Raw genomic sequence first — 15,870 nt, 5'->3', positions numbered from 1 at the left:
CCCCCCCTAAACGGGTCACGTAGTATGTTCCCTTAGCTGTCACGACTCCGACGGAGGTTACAAACACATAATTAGTAGCCTATGTGTTCTTCCAGACTATGTTCTATATGTATGAAAAATTTCAGCGAGATCCATGCAACCGTTCCGTTGATACATTCAAACAAACATCCATCTAAACATTCGCATTTATAATATTAGTATGAATCGTTTCGTTGTGATCAAAACGGTTTGATATAAAAGTGAGGTGTCATAATTTCGTTTGACTTCCCACCGGGTCAGTAAATTTTGTCCTACTAAGTTTCAAATTACTATGTTCCAAGGATCTTGATCTCCGATTACTACATTAGGGTAATATTAGCAGCGTATCTATATAAAAATATATGTATCGCCGACCGCAGACAGACAGACAGACCACAGAAACGTACACCAACTAATAGCTATTATGTTCTATAAATAAATTCGCTTTTAACTTATATATTGTTAGGATGTCCCAAAACTTTACGTACATAGGAAGGGGGATGTTAGGGGTGGTCACAAGTAACAATTGATAAAGGGTTATTGACGATAACATAATAGCTTTTTTTTAAATATAGCAATATTTGTAGGTCATCGGTTACAAAATTGCCCCAGAAGATGTAAAATTTTTAAGTTTTTAAAAATTGCAATGTATTTTTTTAATACCCAGAATTTTTATTTTATTTTTCTGGTGACCCTTGTGACCACCCCTATCATCCCCCTTCCTATGTACGTAACCTTTTGGGACATCCTGTATTCATCATCAGCTCACTATACGTCCCCACCGAGGGGCTCGGAGCCTACCCAGTCGCGGGTGACTAGGCCATAGTCAACCACGCTGGCCAAGTGCGGATTGACTTCACACATATCATTGAATTTCTTCTCAGATATGTGCAGCATCACGATGATTCCTTCACCGTAAGAACGTCGGACCGTGTGGACTGAGGCCTGTTCACAGTCATGGGGCAGCGTTGGCGTATTGTCACTTAGGGCAGTGGGGGTGTGCTGACTCAAGCCTATTCACTGACTTAGGGCTGTAGGGCTGTGTTGAGTGAAACCTACTTACTGACTTAGTGCAGAGGTGGCTTGGTTCATGGGGCTTGTTCACTTACGTAGAGCTCGATTGACTCAGGCGAGGTCGCAGACAAAAACGCAAGCGTGTCCGTGGTTCCATGATGCGTAGGAGGAACAGAGGGGTTTAGTGGGTATGCTTCCCATCCGGAAGAGAATCCCACTTAACCACCGCGTCCCCCCCGGGGCTCGGAGTATACATAAAGCATTCCCCTCTAAAAAAATGGATCGAATGTTTAAATTGGCCGTTACTTAGTACTGACGCAATATCTGATAGTTACAAATATAGAATTTTAGCATGATTCAAAGGAAATTATTAAATTAGTGGAATCTCCATTAAAACGGACGTCAATGTGACGTAATCATGTGGTAATGAAAATATTAATTAACAATTCTAAATTTAAAAAAAGCAGATGTCGTTAAACGTTTTTAAAATTTTAAACTAGATGGCGTTAATAAAATTTGATCGTCTGTATTTTTGTACACTTTTGATATTTGCTTTACTGAGAACGAAAAACTATTTTTTTGTTGTCTGCATGTCTGACTACAATGCACAATATAAACATTATTACTAGTAAGAAGAATCTTATTAGTAATCTTATATATAAAATTCTCGTATCACAATTTTCGTTCCCATACTCCTCCGAAACGGCTTGACCGATTCTCATGAAATTTTGTGAGCATATTGAGTAGGTCTGACAATCGGCCAACATCTATTTTTCATCCCGCGCGGACGGAGTCGCGGGCAACAGCTAGTAATGTTTATAAATATTGAATTGGAAGTTCTCTAACTTTATGACTTTCGATTCATGACATTAATTTGGTACTTTTTGTTTGAGACCATTTTATTTTTTGAAATACGCATTTTTATGACGAGTGAGGCGTCAGTCGGATTATATTCTTATCGTGAGTTGCACAGCAGTTGTTTTTTTTATCAAATGGTTTTATTTTTTTTTGATAAAAAAAGTCGCTTGTTACTTTATACAAAGTACCTGGATGACCGGACCGAGCTTTGCTCGGTATTTTTTTTTTAAATTGTGTTTTTTGGAAATTATATTTAAGTACGAATTACTAATAAAATGATGAAATATGAATAATATTTTTCGATCTTACCGATAGAAAAAGTTAAGTTTATGTTTAAGTTGATTATCGATAAAACACGAATAAAATGACATTTTCTAAAAATGATTCCTAGCTAGATCGATTTATCGCCCACGAAACCCCCTGTATACGAAATTTTATGAAAATCGTTGGAGCCGATTCAGAGATTCCAATTATATATATACAAGAATTGCTCTTTTAAAGATATAAGAAGATAAGATATGTAACTTCTTTAGAAAATCTTTATTTTTCCGCTAGGCGCCTCGTGTTTGGGTCAAATTGTAGACCTTTGTGGCTAGTAGTCATTTGCAAAACATAATATCGTAATTGATGTAATTAAATATATAAAGATAAATAAATCTTGTATATAAACACATAAACGAAGTATATTTGTTTTCTCATACATTTAATTATATAAAGATGAGTAGACATTAATAAATAATTCATTCCTTCATCATCTGGTCACGTCCCCACTGAGTTCGGAGTCTACCCTAAGTTATGTGACTAGGTCATAGTCAATGCTGGCCAAGTGCGGGTTGACTTCACACATATCTTTGATATTCTCAGATATGTCGGATAAATGTACATATGCAAATCGAAAATCTAAAAATACATTGGGACATGACGGGATTCGAACCCAGGACCCGTAGATTGCAAGTGCTTTACCTGAGCTCCTAATAAATATTAACAAAGTGATCCTATAAGGGTTTCGTTTTTTTCCTATGAGGTACGGACCCTAATATTTTGAAGTTCGTTATGGAATCGCTGCGTAACGAATGCACTTTCTCTAAACCCCATGTTGATGTTACGTGATAGTTAATTCTATCTGTATTATTAGTTCGAAACTACACCGCTACAAACCGCTACCATCAGCGCCAAAATGGCGATAATCAAATAGGCACAAAACAATACATGAGACAGCCATACCATTCATACATACAAAAAAACTAAATTCGAGAAAAAATTGCCCTCGTGTCAGTTAAAAATAAATGTCAACAAAAGTCGGGACTGACCGCTTGTCTATTTAATATTCCAGTAATTTCTAGATATGTCTTAAAGTATTATATCTGACGGCGACAATTCCAGAAAATTCTATAAATGTCATTGATTCCAGTTCAATAGCTTACATTATCGAAATTTATTATGCAATTGAATATAAACGTAATACAAACGATAATTCACCTTAATACCTTAAGATACGGTTGATTTTACCATAACACGTAATTGTTGTCATTGTTTTGATAGATTTGCGTGCTTATAAACGTGAATAAGGACTGGAGAAATGTTACTGGCCAGTAACAGTAGAGTACAAGGGTCAAGTGAAACTTTTTTGACAAATTCATTGGCTAGCTGTCGTCCGCGACTCCGCCCGCGCGGTATTAAAAATCTAATAGGTAGTAGTGTTCTTCCAGACTATGTTCTATATGTATGCCAAATTCGATCAAGATCCATTGAGCCGTTCTGGAGATATCTTCAAACACACATGGATGGACCGGACCGTCTATTTAAACCTTTTTTTATAATATTAGTAAAACTAAAGTAAGTGTCTCATATCTGTGTCCGGGGCTAGATAAAGTGTATTTGATTCGAGGCGATTCCATAACGAACTTCGAAAATGTATAGAACCGACTATAACTTTCGGTAGGTCACATGACTGTCGCGCGTCAGTTCCATACATTTTTGAAATTCGTTATGGAATCGCTTACAAGCGAATGCACTTTGTCTATGCCCTGGGGCAGACAAATTGTCGATGTATATTGGTCAGTAACAATCTACTCCATAGTTAAAATGCCTTTTTTAATGTATTGCGTGTTAATAAAGCAATTATTTGCTAACGTTCTTAACCAATGGAGCGTACAACGAAATATTTTGTAACTTCAAGGAAGTCAAACTTGCTTTTTTTAATGTGAGAATATATAAAAAAGATGGTCAGGTTATACACAGTTATTTCGTAACTGTTACCGATATGAGCGTCAGCTCAGGGGTCAAGCACTTGCAATCTGCAGGTCCTGGGTTCGAATCCCGACATGTACCAATGTGTTATATATGTACATTTATCCTATGTTCTTACTGTGAAGGAAAACATCGTGATGCTGCACATATCTGAGAATGTCAAAGATATGTGTGAAGTCAACCCGCACTTGACCAGCGTGGTTGACTATGACCTAGTCACCTCTAACTTAGGGTAGGCTCCGAGCCCCTCGGTGGGGACGTATAGTGAGCTGATGATGATCATCATCATCAGCTCACTATACGTCCATAGTCCATAGTCCAGGCCATAGTCAACCACACTGGCCAAGTGCGGGTTGGTTGGCTTCACACATATCTTTGAATTTCTTCTCAGATATGTGTAGGTTGCATCACGATGTTTTCCTTCACCGTAAGAACCTAGTTAATCAACACTAAGACACCCCAATATCCATTGTACTTTGAAAACGGCAGTATGAATGCTTCATAGTAACAGGAAAGAAAATTGCTTAACAACAATTGAACCAAGCAATTTTATTATTTACTACAATAAAAATAAAGTCGAAAATTATTTGTACAATGATTTAAATATCACAAAAATAATATAATCTTTGAAAATGATTTGTATTCCTTTATAGATAAGAATCAAAATTATTTGTAGGTCACTAAAATTGGCGTCTACACAAACAAAAATGGCGTCTCGCATAGACTAAAATAATAATACGTCCTTGACATTGCTTTTAATATAAAAAGATAACATTCTATAAAGTGCGTTGACATTATTATCTTATCTATGAAATTTTATTTGAGTTTATTATTCCGATATAATTATCGTTTACTTTTTTTTTTACCAAACTGACAAAGGTAATGATTTTTTACAGCCATGTTTTTATGTTTGTGGACATAAATCTTACTCATATAAATACGAATGTTTAGATGGATGTTTGAATCTCCAGAATAAAAGGATTTATCTTGAACTTAACATAGATGTAGAACATAGTCTGGAAGAACACATAGACTACTAAGATTTTTTTCGCGGTATTTTTGGTCGCGAGTCGCGGGTCACAGCTGTTTAAAGTCCACGCGCTGTTTAAAAACTTAGTATGAGTAAGTTGTCTATGTGTTCTTCCAGACTATGTTCTACATCTAAGTTAAGTTCTAGATAAATCCCTTTAGCTTTTCTGGAGATACCTCAAAAAATTATATAACTCAAGAACGGCTTTACCTATATGGCTGAAAATTGGAGAGGAGGTAGCTTAGAGCCAGGAAGCAGACATAGGATACGATTTATTCATTTTTTATGCTTTGAAGAGCTGCTTTTTATTTAACTTACTAATATTATAAATGCAAATATTTAGATGGATGTGATGTGGATGGATGGATGGGTGTTTGAAGATATCTCTAGAACGGCTGATCGGATCTCGATTAAATTTGGCATACGTATAGAACATAGTCTGAAAGAACACATAGGCTACACTAATTAAGTTTTTTTATATATCCATGCGGACTGTGTCGCGGGCGACAACTAGTTACATATAAACTTTGAATTTTTCATAGAACCAGCCACATAAACGCGATGTTGTTTTTTTAAACAATAATTTCTAAGTAAATCCTTCATTTCTCTTACAACAATGTTAAACAAGTACATTCTGAGATTGTATGCAGCGAGAGAAATTAATTCGTATCCCACTTAGGATCAAATAATATAGAGCTGTCAGCTTAAGAACTATAAGCAAGTATATGCTATGACCTCATATCAGCAGAAGGGAGGTGTCAAAAAATTGCTAAAACCCACGTGAGTATTGGACGACTCCTTATCGACGGTGCACTGTGAGAATCGATTACAGTGAGGTTTTTTCATATATCATAAGGTGGCAAACGAGCGAGCGGCCACCTGAAATCGCTGATATAGCGAAGTGACCGTTGCCCATAGACATACGCAATTGCATATGCGTTGCCTACCTTTAATCGACGGAGGAGAGGATGCACAGAAAGAAAATATATTCCCTTTCCATGCATCCTCTCATCCGGAAAGTCCATTTTCACTTCCAATCCTTTCCTTATAAGAAAAAGTGGGAAGGGAAAGAGGACTAAATTAGGCCTCCGGGACGCACACTCATCAGACTGTACGCAGAATTGCTTCTACTTAACACCTGTCTTCTGTGTGGTCGTGGTATTTCACCGGACGAGCCGGGACAATTCATGCGAATGTTAAAGCGGGCTCTACCACTGTTAAACTCCTCAACTGTATGATTTTGAATTCTTTCATATCAACACATGACTGAGTTTGCATTGAATAAATAAAAATGCTTACACAGTCAAGGAATGTTAGGGTTGAAAAAGTTAAAAATATATATTTTAAACTATTTAAAACAATTTTAAAATAAAGATCCAGTAATAATTATAATCTATGTCACCTTAGATAGTGTAAGTTCCCAACAGTGAAAGAGTTTTTCAGTAGTTTCGGAGTCTATTTAATGCGTACAATCAAATCTTTCTTTTTTATTATACAAGTATAGAAGTATAGATTAATATGTATATCTGAAAAATAGTCTATATTACTCAGGCATAATGTAGTTTTCTAATGGAGAAAGATTTTTTTTAATGTGTCCAGTAGTTTTTGAGTTTTTGAGTTTTGAACATAAAAAATAAGAATCTTTTTAAAATATTATATTAGTGTATTTGCCCCTCATTATAAGTTTTAAATCAGTCAGAAACAATGAACTCAAAAACTACTCAATGAATTTTATTTTATTTAATTGGGACAGATTGTTGACAGTTGGCAACCTTAGTTGATCATGTTATTTACTTAAATATGTGTATTTAACGATATCTCCACAGTATTTGTATTGCATAAGGTATCTTGGGGCGTGCGACACAATGACACTTAGATTTTCTTTTATATCTTACTTCTTACTAATATTATAAACTAGCTGTCGACAGCGACTCCGTCCGCGTGGATATAATAAATAAACTCTATTAGTGTAGCCTATGTGTTCTTTCGGAGTATGTTCTATACGTATGCCAAATTTAATCGAGATCCGTTCAGCGGTTCTAGAGATATCTTCAAACATCCTCTAAACATTCGCATTTATAATATTAGTAAGTTAAATAAAAAGCAGCTCTTCAAGGCATAAATTCGAAAAAAAGAATAAATAGTATCCTGTGAATCTATGTGAATGTTTAGATGGATGGATGGATGTTTGAAGGTACCTCCAGAACGGCTCAAGGGATTTCGATGAAATTTGTCATACATATAGAACATAGTCTGGAAGAACACATAGGCTACTAATTAAGTTCTTTTTCGAGTTGCAGGCGACAGGTAGTAAGTATTTAGAGGGACTAAATTAACCTTCCAAATTTGGCAAGAAAAGTTTTTTCTATTATTATTAGGTGGCCTTTAATCGACGGAGGAGGGGACTATATACACTCTCGGTTATCAAACCTTCCCTTTCCATTAGTTTCGTAAAGGAAATGATGATAAGGGAACGTGGAGTAAATTTAACCTCCAGCACGCACACTCATCAGACTGTAGTTGGAATAGCTTCCACTTGAGGTGTGTGTTTGTTCGTGGTATTGCCCCGGACGAATTAGTGTAAGTTGTAAGGTAATGAACGGGATGACTAAAGTTATAATGCAATGATGTTCTAGGGGCTATTGTCTCTGCCTACACCACATCGCACGGACTGGTATAGCAACAGGTAGAACTAGCAGACTATCACGCGCGCGACGCCGCACTGCCGGTGATCGCTGCGTGAAATGTGCAGTGACCATCATTTTAGATTTTGTAGGACAGTCCTGTGTCAAGTGAAAGTGAAAGAAAGAATTTATTTTTTTATCCTATAAATAAGGTTTATATCATATTATAATCAGAGATATTTTTCAATTAAAAAAAGCTTAATTAACTTCTTCACTTAAGTGTCAAATGAGACGTTCATTCATTCGCTAAAAGACAAAGTTTTATCTTCAAGTATTAATATAAGGATACTAGCTGTCGCCCATGACTCCGAACGAGCGGACTTAAAAAAATGAATAGTAGCATGTACTCCCAGACTTTCTCCACATGTAATTTGGTATTGCAGTTGCCCATGGACGTCAATGAATACCGCGGTGTTCCCTTTGGTAGTTTACTCCCTTCTCTTATAAAAATCATGGATAGCTTAACGTCACGCAGTTAGCGCTCTTTTAAAACTGTCAATATGAATAATTAAAAATCTAAACAAAGAGTTCGAAAGTTAATATAAATAATATCGTATTGGGAATAATATTTGTTACTTTTTCAATGTTGTTATTGTGTTGTGTTCGACGCCATTTAATTATCTCATTAAAATAATAACTTAATGATTTTTATAATTGTTTTTACTTATGTTATCTGTGTTTACAGCTTGTTATTTCTCACTATTATGATTTAAATATTATTTCTAAAGTTGGATATGTACTTTAAATAACTTATAAATGGCTAACTAATTCTTATAATAGAAATAATAGTACTTTGTTTTCATCTTGACTAATAGCACTTGCTAGGAGTCGACCAAATGAATCACAATACTAAATAATATATGATATTTTGGTACATTGAAAATTAATCTTCTAGCAATAATAACTTAGTAAACATACATTGTTACCATGACAACCGATGAAGTCATCACAATGACTTTAATAAAGCTTTTGTTCGGAACTCTGTCCGCGCGGAATTAATATACTTAACTAGTAGCGTATGTGTTCTTTTAGACTATGTTCTACATCTATACTAAATATTATAGAGATCTGTTGAGTCGTTCTGGATCCAACCGCCCATACACTAAAACATTCACATTTATACTACGACCACACAGAAGACACGCCTCAAGTGGAAGCGATTCCGCGGTTCGTCTGATGAGTGTGCGTCCCGGAGGCCTAATTTAGTCCTATTTCCCTTCCTACCCTTTTTCTTATAAGGAAAGGATGGGAAGTGGAAGTGGACTTTCCGGATGAGAGGATGCATAGAAATGTTTTATTTCTGTGCATCCTCTCCTCCGTCGATTAAAGTTAGGCAACGCATATGCAATTGCGTATGTCTATGGGCAACGGTCACTTCGCTATTTCTGCGATTTCAGGTGATCGCTCGCTCGTTTGCCACCTTATGAAATAATAAAAAATATTATAATATTAACAAGAGTTAGAAATTACATGGCTTTAAGTTACGATAGTGTACAACATATAAAATGAGAAAGAAAACACATTTATTTTTATATCTTAATTATGCTGAAGTCATCTCAATTTGACCTCGCTCCAATTACAATCAAGATGTCAATAATTTAAAAATAAATGCAACAATAACATGCATTCACAGTAAACAGCATACGAAATGTATGCAAGGATATAATCATGTGTGGGTTATCTTTATTACTGAATATAAACGTTTTTCCACAATAAATTATTATATTTTGACATCTCCGTACAGTTCATTTCGATCAATTTATTAAACAAGAGGATCAGATAGCTCCATGTTGTAGTATTCCTTAGCCTTCAGAACCTTATTAATTGAATAAAATGCTACTGAAACACCGCTCGAGTCAATCCGACATCTGATTTTAATGGAAGGAGTTACATATCTTTAATCAATTAAGAAATGTAATTCTTTTCGTTTAAGTTACAACAGGCTTTACTACTGTTTACTTCCAGTTATTATAAACAATTCAATAATCTAATAGCTTGATTGATCTTGTTATTGAGGTCGAGACATTTCTTAATTACCTAAGAAAGTATAAAAAGACTTGTCCTGATATTATCATTGTCACAGTAGTCCGCACGATATCAGACGCGTGGCCGGCGCCCGCGCACCTATAAATACCCCGCTCGCTTTAAATTCCGTTTAGTTCGTACGTTGTATTATCACTGAGAGCACGTTCCTCTTTCCAGATGTGTGCCGCGATCGATATGTTGGCATCGGAGCAATTATTCTACGGCCACAGTCCACCGGCTGGTTTCCTAACAGATTATACGCCACCAAGAAGACAAACGAAGATCACAGCTAGAGGATACTCAGCGCCTTGTTTATCAGTGCTCAAACCTGTGCAGTTGACTTTGAAATCAGCACCCAGATCATGTATAAGAATATCAACGGAAAAGAAGAAGAAACATGTTGTTTTTGCTGATGATAGAGGATTCGCGTTAGAACATGTGAAATTTATGACGGAGCCATCACATGTACCACCGTATTGGGCATTCAAAGTTATAGCCAGTCCACCAGTTGAAAGAAAAGTTCAACCAGTGGTTGATCTGTGGGAGACACGATTTGTACAACCGGCGTCAGATTATTTAGAATTTAGAAGAAGGATAACAGAAGATTGTGTTTCATTAGAAAATGTTATTTTAAAACAAAATGAATTGGCAGTAGACGGTACTGTTAAGGTTAAGAATCTCGATTTCTCCAAAGAAGTATTCGTGAGAACAACTTCTGATGGATGGAGTACTAATGAAGATACATATTGTGCGTTCATAGAATCAGGCCCATTGTTACAAAATGGTATGTCAACGTATGATACATTTGGATTTAGATTGCAACTTCCAATACATTCAAGAAGATTGGATTTCTGTGTCGGATTTCGTTGTCAAGGTAGAGAATTTTGGGACAATAATAATGGAAAGAATTATACAATTGAGAAATCATCGACGAGAAGTGTTCCAGCTGTGTCATGTGCTAGAATTAATTATGGAAATTCTTGGCCAGTCAGATCAGACTATACTGGCAATACTCCTTATTGGTGAAAGTGATTTTAAAACAAAATGGTTCTTTTTTCTGGTTCTATCAATCCTTATGGGATCTGTGATGCTTGTGCCATAGTGTCAGAAGATAGAGGTATATTCTTTTTAAGCTTATCGATATTTTTTTCTTTGAATCAAGTGCTAGTGTTGCGCGATTGTCGATATATTTTTAAGGAGACATTATTTTTAAGTGAGACGCGATCTGTTGGTATCGTGGACTAAGCTAATTCAGGCATAGACAATATTATTTATTTTATTATATATCAAATATACCAATACAGACCGCAACACTTTCACTTAGGGTAAATTAAGGCGGTTATTTATGTAAACTTGCATGAAGTCTGGCTATTGAAAAACACACACTCAGTGAAGAAACTCAGTCATTAACGTCACTTAGAGATATACTAAATATAAAGGTCTCCCTTAGTGACTAATTATTTACTAGTGTGGCGATTAAACTATTATTTATTTAAATATATGGCTGATATGTTTTAAGATTAGACTTCTTTTGATAGAAAATACTAGTTTTTGTCGTGATAAAATCAAGCTTTTTATCGAAAAGTTTCTTTAAATTTTATCTCTGTATCGATAAAGTTTAGTATTTGTTTTCAACAACACTAATGACATAGCAAACATATTTTGATTATTCATAAATCTTTGGATTAATTAATGAAAAATAGGCGGGAAAAATTTGCGAACTTACTATCATAGAAAAAAAAATATGCTAAATATTAAAGTAAAAGATATTTATCCATAGTCGTCAGACATTTTTGGTAGCTTAAAAATATTTCCTAAATGAAATTAACTAATACTTTTACTATATGAATAGATAAATTGTCGAAAAGGTTAAGTACTCCTTTAAAATGAATTAAAAGAGGTTTGTCAACCTTTGTACATGAATGTATAATTTATTAAAATGCTTGGCAATCGTTTTTAAATATAAAATAACTGGAAATCAGTATGGGTCTAAGTTCAAGGCGATATTATCGATCTAAAATTAGATTTTTAATAGTTTAACATCTCGTAATTTTCAGAACAAGGCTCTCGCACGAAATTTCGTCAACGAGTAATTAAAAAAACTGAAAAACCTATTCGCTATTTCAGACTATTGTTCTCATCCAGATCCATTAACCGGTAATAGAAACAGAGTTCTGTCAGGATTCAAACCCTGAATCTGCAGACAAGTCAAATGCTTAAACCCTGAGCCACAACGCTCTCTAACCAATCGTATGATGTTATTTTATTTTTATTCATAGAGTTGAATAAACTAGCGCCCTTACCTTATCTTAGGTCGTAAGAACTGAAGTTTCATTGATCAGCAGCCATCTTTATTGAGGTCACTTATATTAATTGTTTGAGGCACACAAGACATCTTTTCTTTAATGTCTATATAACCTCTGAAATAGGTTACAAAAGGTTAGCTTATTACTTACTAATATTATGTGATGAATGGATGGATGTTTACTAGCAGGTAACTCTAAAACGGATAAAGGCGGTACGAATATACTTCGACTTCGTAAAATCATCTTTAAAATATGTTAAGATTTTGGTGTACTTTGTAATTGTCGATGAATACGAAATGTTATCACGAATCTTCTTGCTAAGATCTTTTATCATTATCATCAGCTCACTATACATCCCCACCGAGGGGCTCGAAGCCAACCCTAAGTTAAGGGTGATTAGATCATAGTCAACCACGCTACCGAAGTGCGGGTTGGTTGACTTCACACATATCTTTGAATTACTTCTCAGATATGTGCAGCATCACGATGTTTTCCTTCACCGTAAGAACTTCGGATAAATGTACATATGTAAATCGGAAATGGAAAAACACATTGGTACATGGCGGGATTCGAACCCAGGACTTGCAGATTGCAAGTCAAGTGCTTGACCTCTGTGCCACCGACGCTCTAGCTCTATCTTTAATCTGGATTAAATTTGTCCTAGAAGTAGAAATAAAACAGGTTTTAGTTTTTTTATTACACGCTGATGATATGCAATAATTAATATTAAATAATTCGTATAAAAACAATATAAATACTAAAATTGATCGAAATGTTCCGTTTCGATAACATTGTTCTTATTTTAAATATATTTCTTTTTATAAATGAGGTCAAAATATTGTATTTAATCTGTATTTATCACCAGACAGGTAGTAGACTCTTTCATATAGATAATGTTTTATTATACACAGATAATAAAAAACACGAGGACGCCGAGTGATTTAATATCGTATTCACGTGAAGAGAATGAAATAGAAGTTTTTATATTTTTTGTTAAAAGAGTAATGTTTTTACGTTTTTTTACCTTATTATTTTTGTTGACATATTTTTTAATTATCCTTAAAATATCATGGTTACACTAGTGTTTATTTGTATCCCACCGAATTTATAAAAAAAGTTTATATTTCAAATATCTAATGGTTTAAAACATTTGCAAAAACATATTGAAGAAATAAAAAAACATTACGTGTGTTATAGGTTAAATTTGAAACGATGTTCTTTGAAATATTCATTAAACTGTTTAATTTTTATAATTATACAAATTTAATATAATTAAAACAATAAATATTCAGTTGCAAATATATAAAACTTACTTGAAACGAAATTGTTGTATTATAAAATTGTTATATTCCCGCCTTCTCGTAATTAATTCTTCGTAATTCTTTTTGGTATCAAAGGCAAAGGTTCTAATAAACATTCAGCCAGTTTCTTTTTTTTTCCAGACTTCATGCATGTCAACTAGGAATGAACCTAGACAACACACACAATCTTGTTTAAATACAAAATTGCATTGTGTGTATGAATTTAAATGTCAATTATATTTTATTATGAGAGAATTATATTTTGTAATAAATATATATTTACAATAATAATGGGGTTTATGTACAGATCGAGTTTAATATACGAAAGAACTGATAATTTAAGTAATTTTTTTTATATTAGTTTTTAAATTATTATTTTTTTATATGTAATTTTTAATATTGTATTTAATATATTCAAATTAAATGACTGTTCCTGTAAATTTTGTCAATATTAAAATTTATTTTATATATTTCTGGGTTTTATTTTATCTTTGTTATATGTGAAGATTGAAGTACAACGAACTTGAGACTGTCAACTGGAATAATGAACTCTTAGACCATTATAACACTGGACTGGTTTGTGTCTGTCCTTATTTTATATAACCTACAAGTATTATAAAATATTTACCTTTTTTCTTTAAATGATGTCTAAAATCATATAAATAAGCCTCACTATATAAAAGGCAGGCAATAATTAATATTTTCATTGAGAATTTTTAAAACCATAAAGTACACTGTAGACTTCAGTCGTCGCAAGGACTTTCGTCAAATTTCACTAAAAAAAAAAGTTTTTTTTTCAGCCGTGCTTTTTCGGAGCTGTTTTTAATTCCGGCACAGTCTATAGGAAATGCCGTATTTAAAAAAAAAACAAAATGACGTAATAAACTTTGACAGATGACAGCCGACTTTCCCCGTTGGCGCCATTTACTTAGATCTGTCAGTTTTTACTCTCCATTGGGTTGAAAATAAAACGGATACCTATCGTAAATAATATTTCCATAAATGACACAATAAAGGCATTGACCTTTTCATACATTTATAGTCCATATACGACCCCAAGATCAATACGTGATTAAGATAAATACATCACGCGGAGATCATTCGAAAGGCGTGGTACGTTACTACGCTTAAGGTCAATCTATACGACAGAGGTCATTTTTACGGAAGAGTAAACAGGAATTTAAACAGCAAAAAAATAAAGAAAAAATCATTGGTAGGTTAAGTTTTTTCATTACCAAGACTTTATAAATTTAAATAAAAAAGTTTTAAACGACAAAATGTACTGCATGCCAAAATTAAGAACTGCCAAAATAATATGAGAAGTTACTAAACGATTATTTTACAACTAACAAAATTAAGCATAAAAAATCGTAACATTATTAAAAAGTTTGAGTTCTTAATTGGTACAGAGTTTACAAATAATTTTAATTGCCAGCAATTTATATAAAACTTGTTTATATAAACTATCAATCTTAAAATAAGATGTGTAAATAGGTAATAACTGCCGTGACACCCCGACTGTCGACCCTGTGGGTCATTCCATTTAATTAAGATGTAACTATGCGTAGAGTAAAATATTAGGGCTATCTCACACCCAGTAAGTATTCTTTTTCTACAGATTCTGTATTTATACTCGTAGGATATGTTCAATTAAAACTGAAGTAAGAAACATTTTTTTTAAATTATAAGGTGCAAAGGAGCAAGTTGCCAAATGAATTCGCCTAATTGGCTGTCACTTATGTCCATAGACACCTGCAGTATCAGATGTGTTGCCTACTTTTAATTGTTGAAAACGCATAAAAAGATAATATTTTCAACCGCATATGTGTCCACCGTTATTCATATTTTATAAGAAACGGGTGGAAACAGGACTATAATTAGACTTTCGTCACTAAATATGTTTTAATTATTTTTTAATTTCAATTAAATCTTTTACAAATATTTACCATGCTTTTAGTAAGCATAAATGTTTTTATACTAACAAGCTTTTTTTTATCTTATGTTAAAAAGGTATCCAAATAATATTTAACTTAGGAAGTGTACGCATAGAAAAAGTAAAGATTCTCTTTGGGTGCGTCCTTCGTCAATTAGACAACGCATTGGCGAATGGGATTACTGTCTGCGGTTGATTTGCTTTTTGCGAATTCAGGTGGCCACTGCCACCTTATAATATAACAAAAGATTGTTAGTGTGAATGTATCTTGCAGGTCACAGAGACTCCAAGAGGTTATCAATACCAGACGGTGGCATAATATTATGTCGCGGATTAGACATCCGGAGGCTGCATGATGTTAAACAGCAGACAAGATGTTCATAAAACTTTCCTTAACGACATAAAAAGTGATGCTAGGTTATCATTATGCCAGTACAGTAAGACAGGAGCG

General features: G+C 34.0%; 1 protein-coding gene across 1 annotated transcript in view; it reads left to right on the top strand.

The window, feature by feature from the left end:
• Positions 1–12,574, top strand: part of Gbs-70E (Glycogen binding subunit 70E) — a 24,901-nt gene extending 12,327 nt beyond the window's left edge. Inside the window, exon 2 of the mRNA XM_013310071.1 lies at positions 10,057–12,574. Coding sequence (XP_013165525.1) covers positions 10,057–10,905 — 849 coding nt within the window. The 3' untranslated portion in view covers positions 10,906–12,574. The remainder of the gene's footprint in view (positions 1–10,056) is intronic.
• Positions 12,575–15,870: the final 3,296 nt, after the last annotated feature.

The sequence above is a fragment of the Papilio xuthus genome, unplaced genomic scaffold (assembly GCF_000836235.2).
Source record: "Papilio xuthus unplaced genomic scaffold, Pxut_1.1 DF829660.1, whole genome shotgun sequence".
NCBI lineage: Eukaryota > Metazoa > Arthropoda > Insecta > Lepidoptera > Papilionidae > Papilio > Papilio xuthus.
This window is presented reverse-complemented; position numbering and strand designations above follow the sequence as displayed.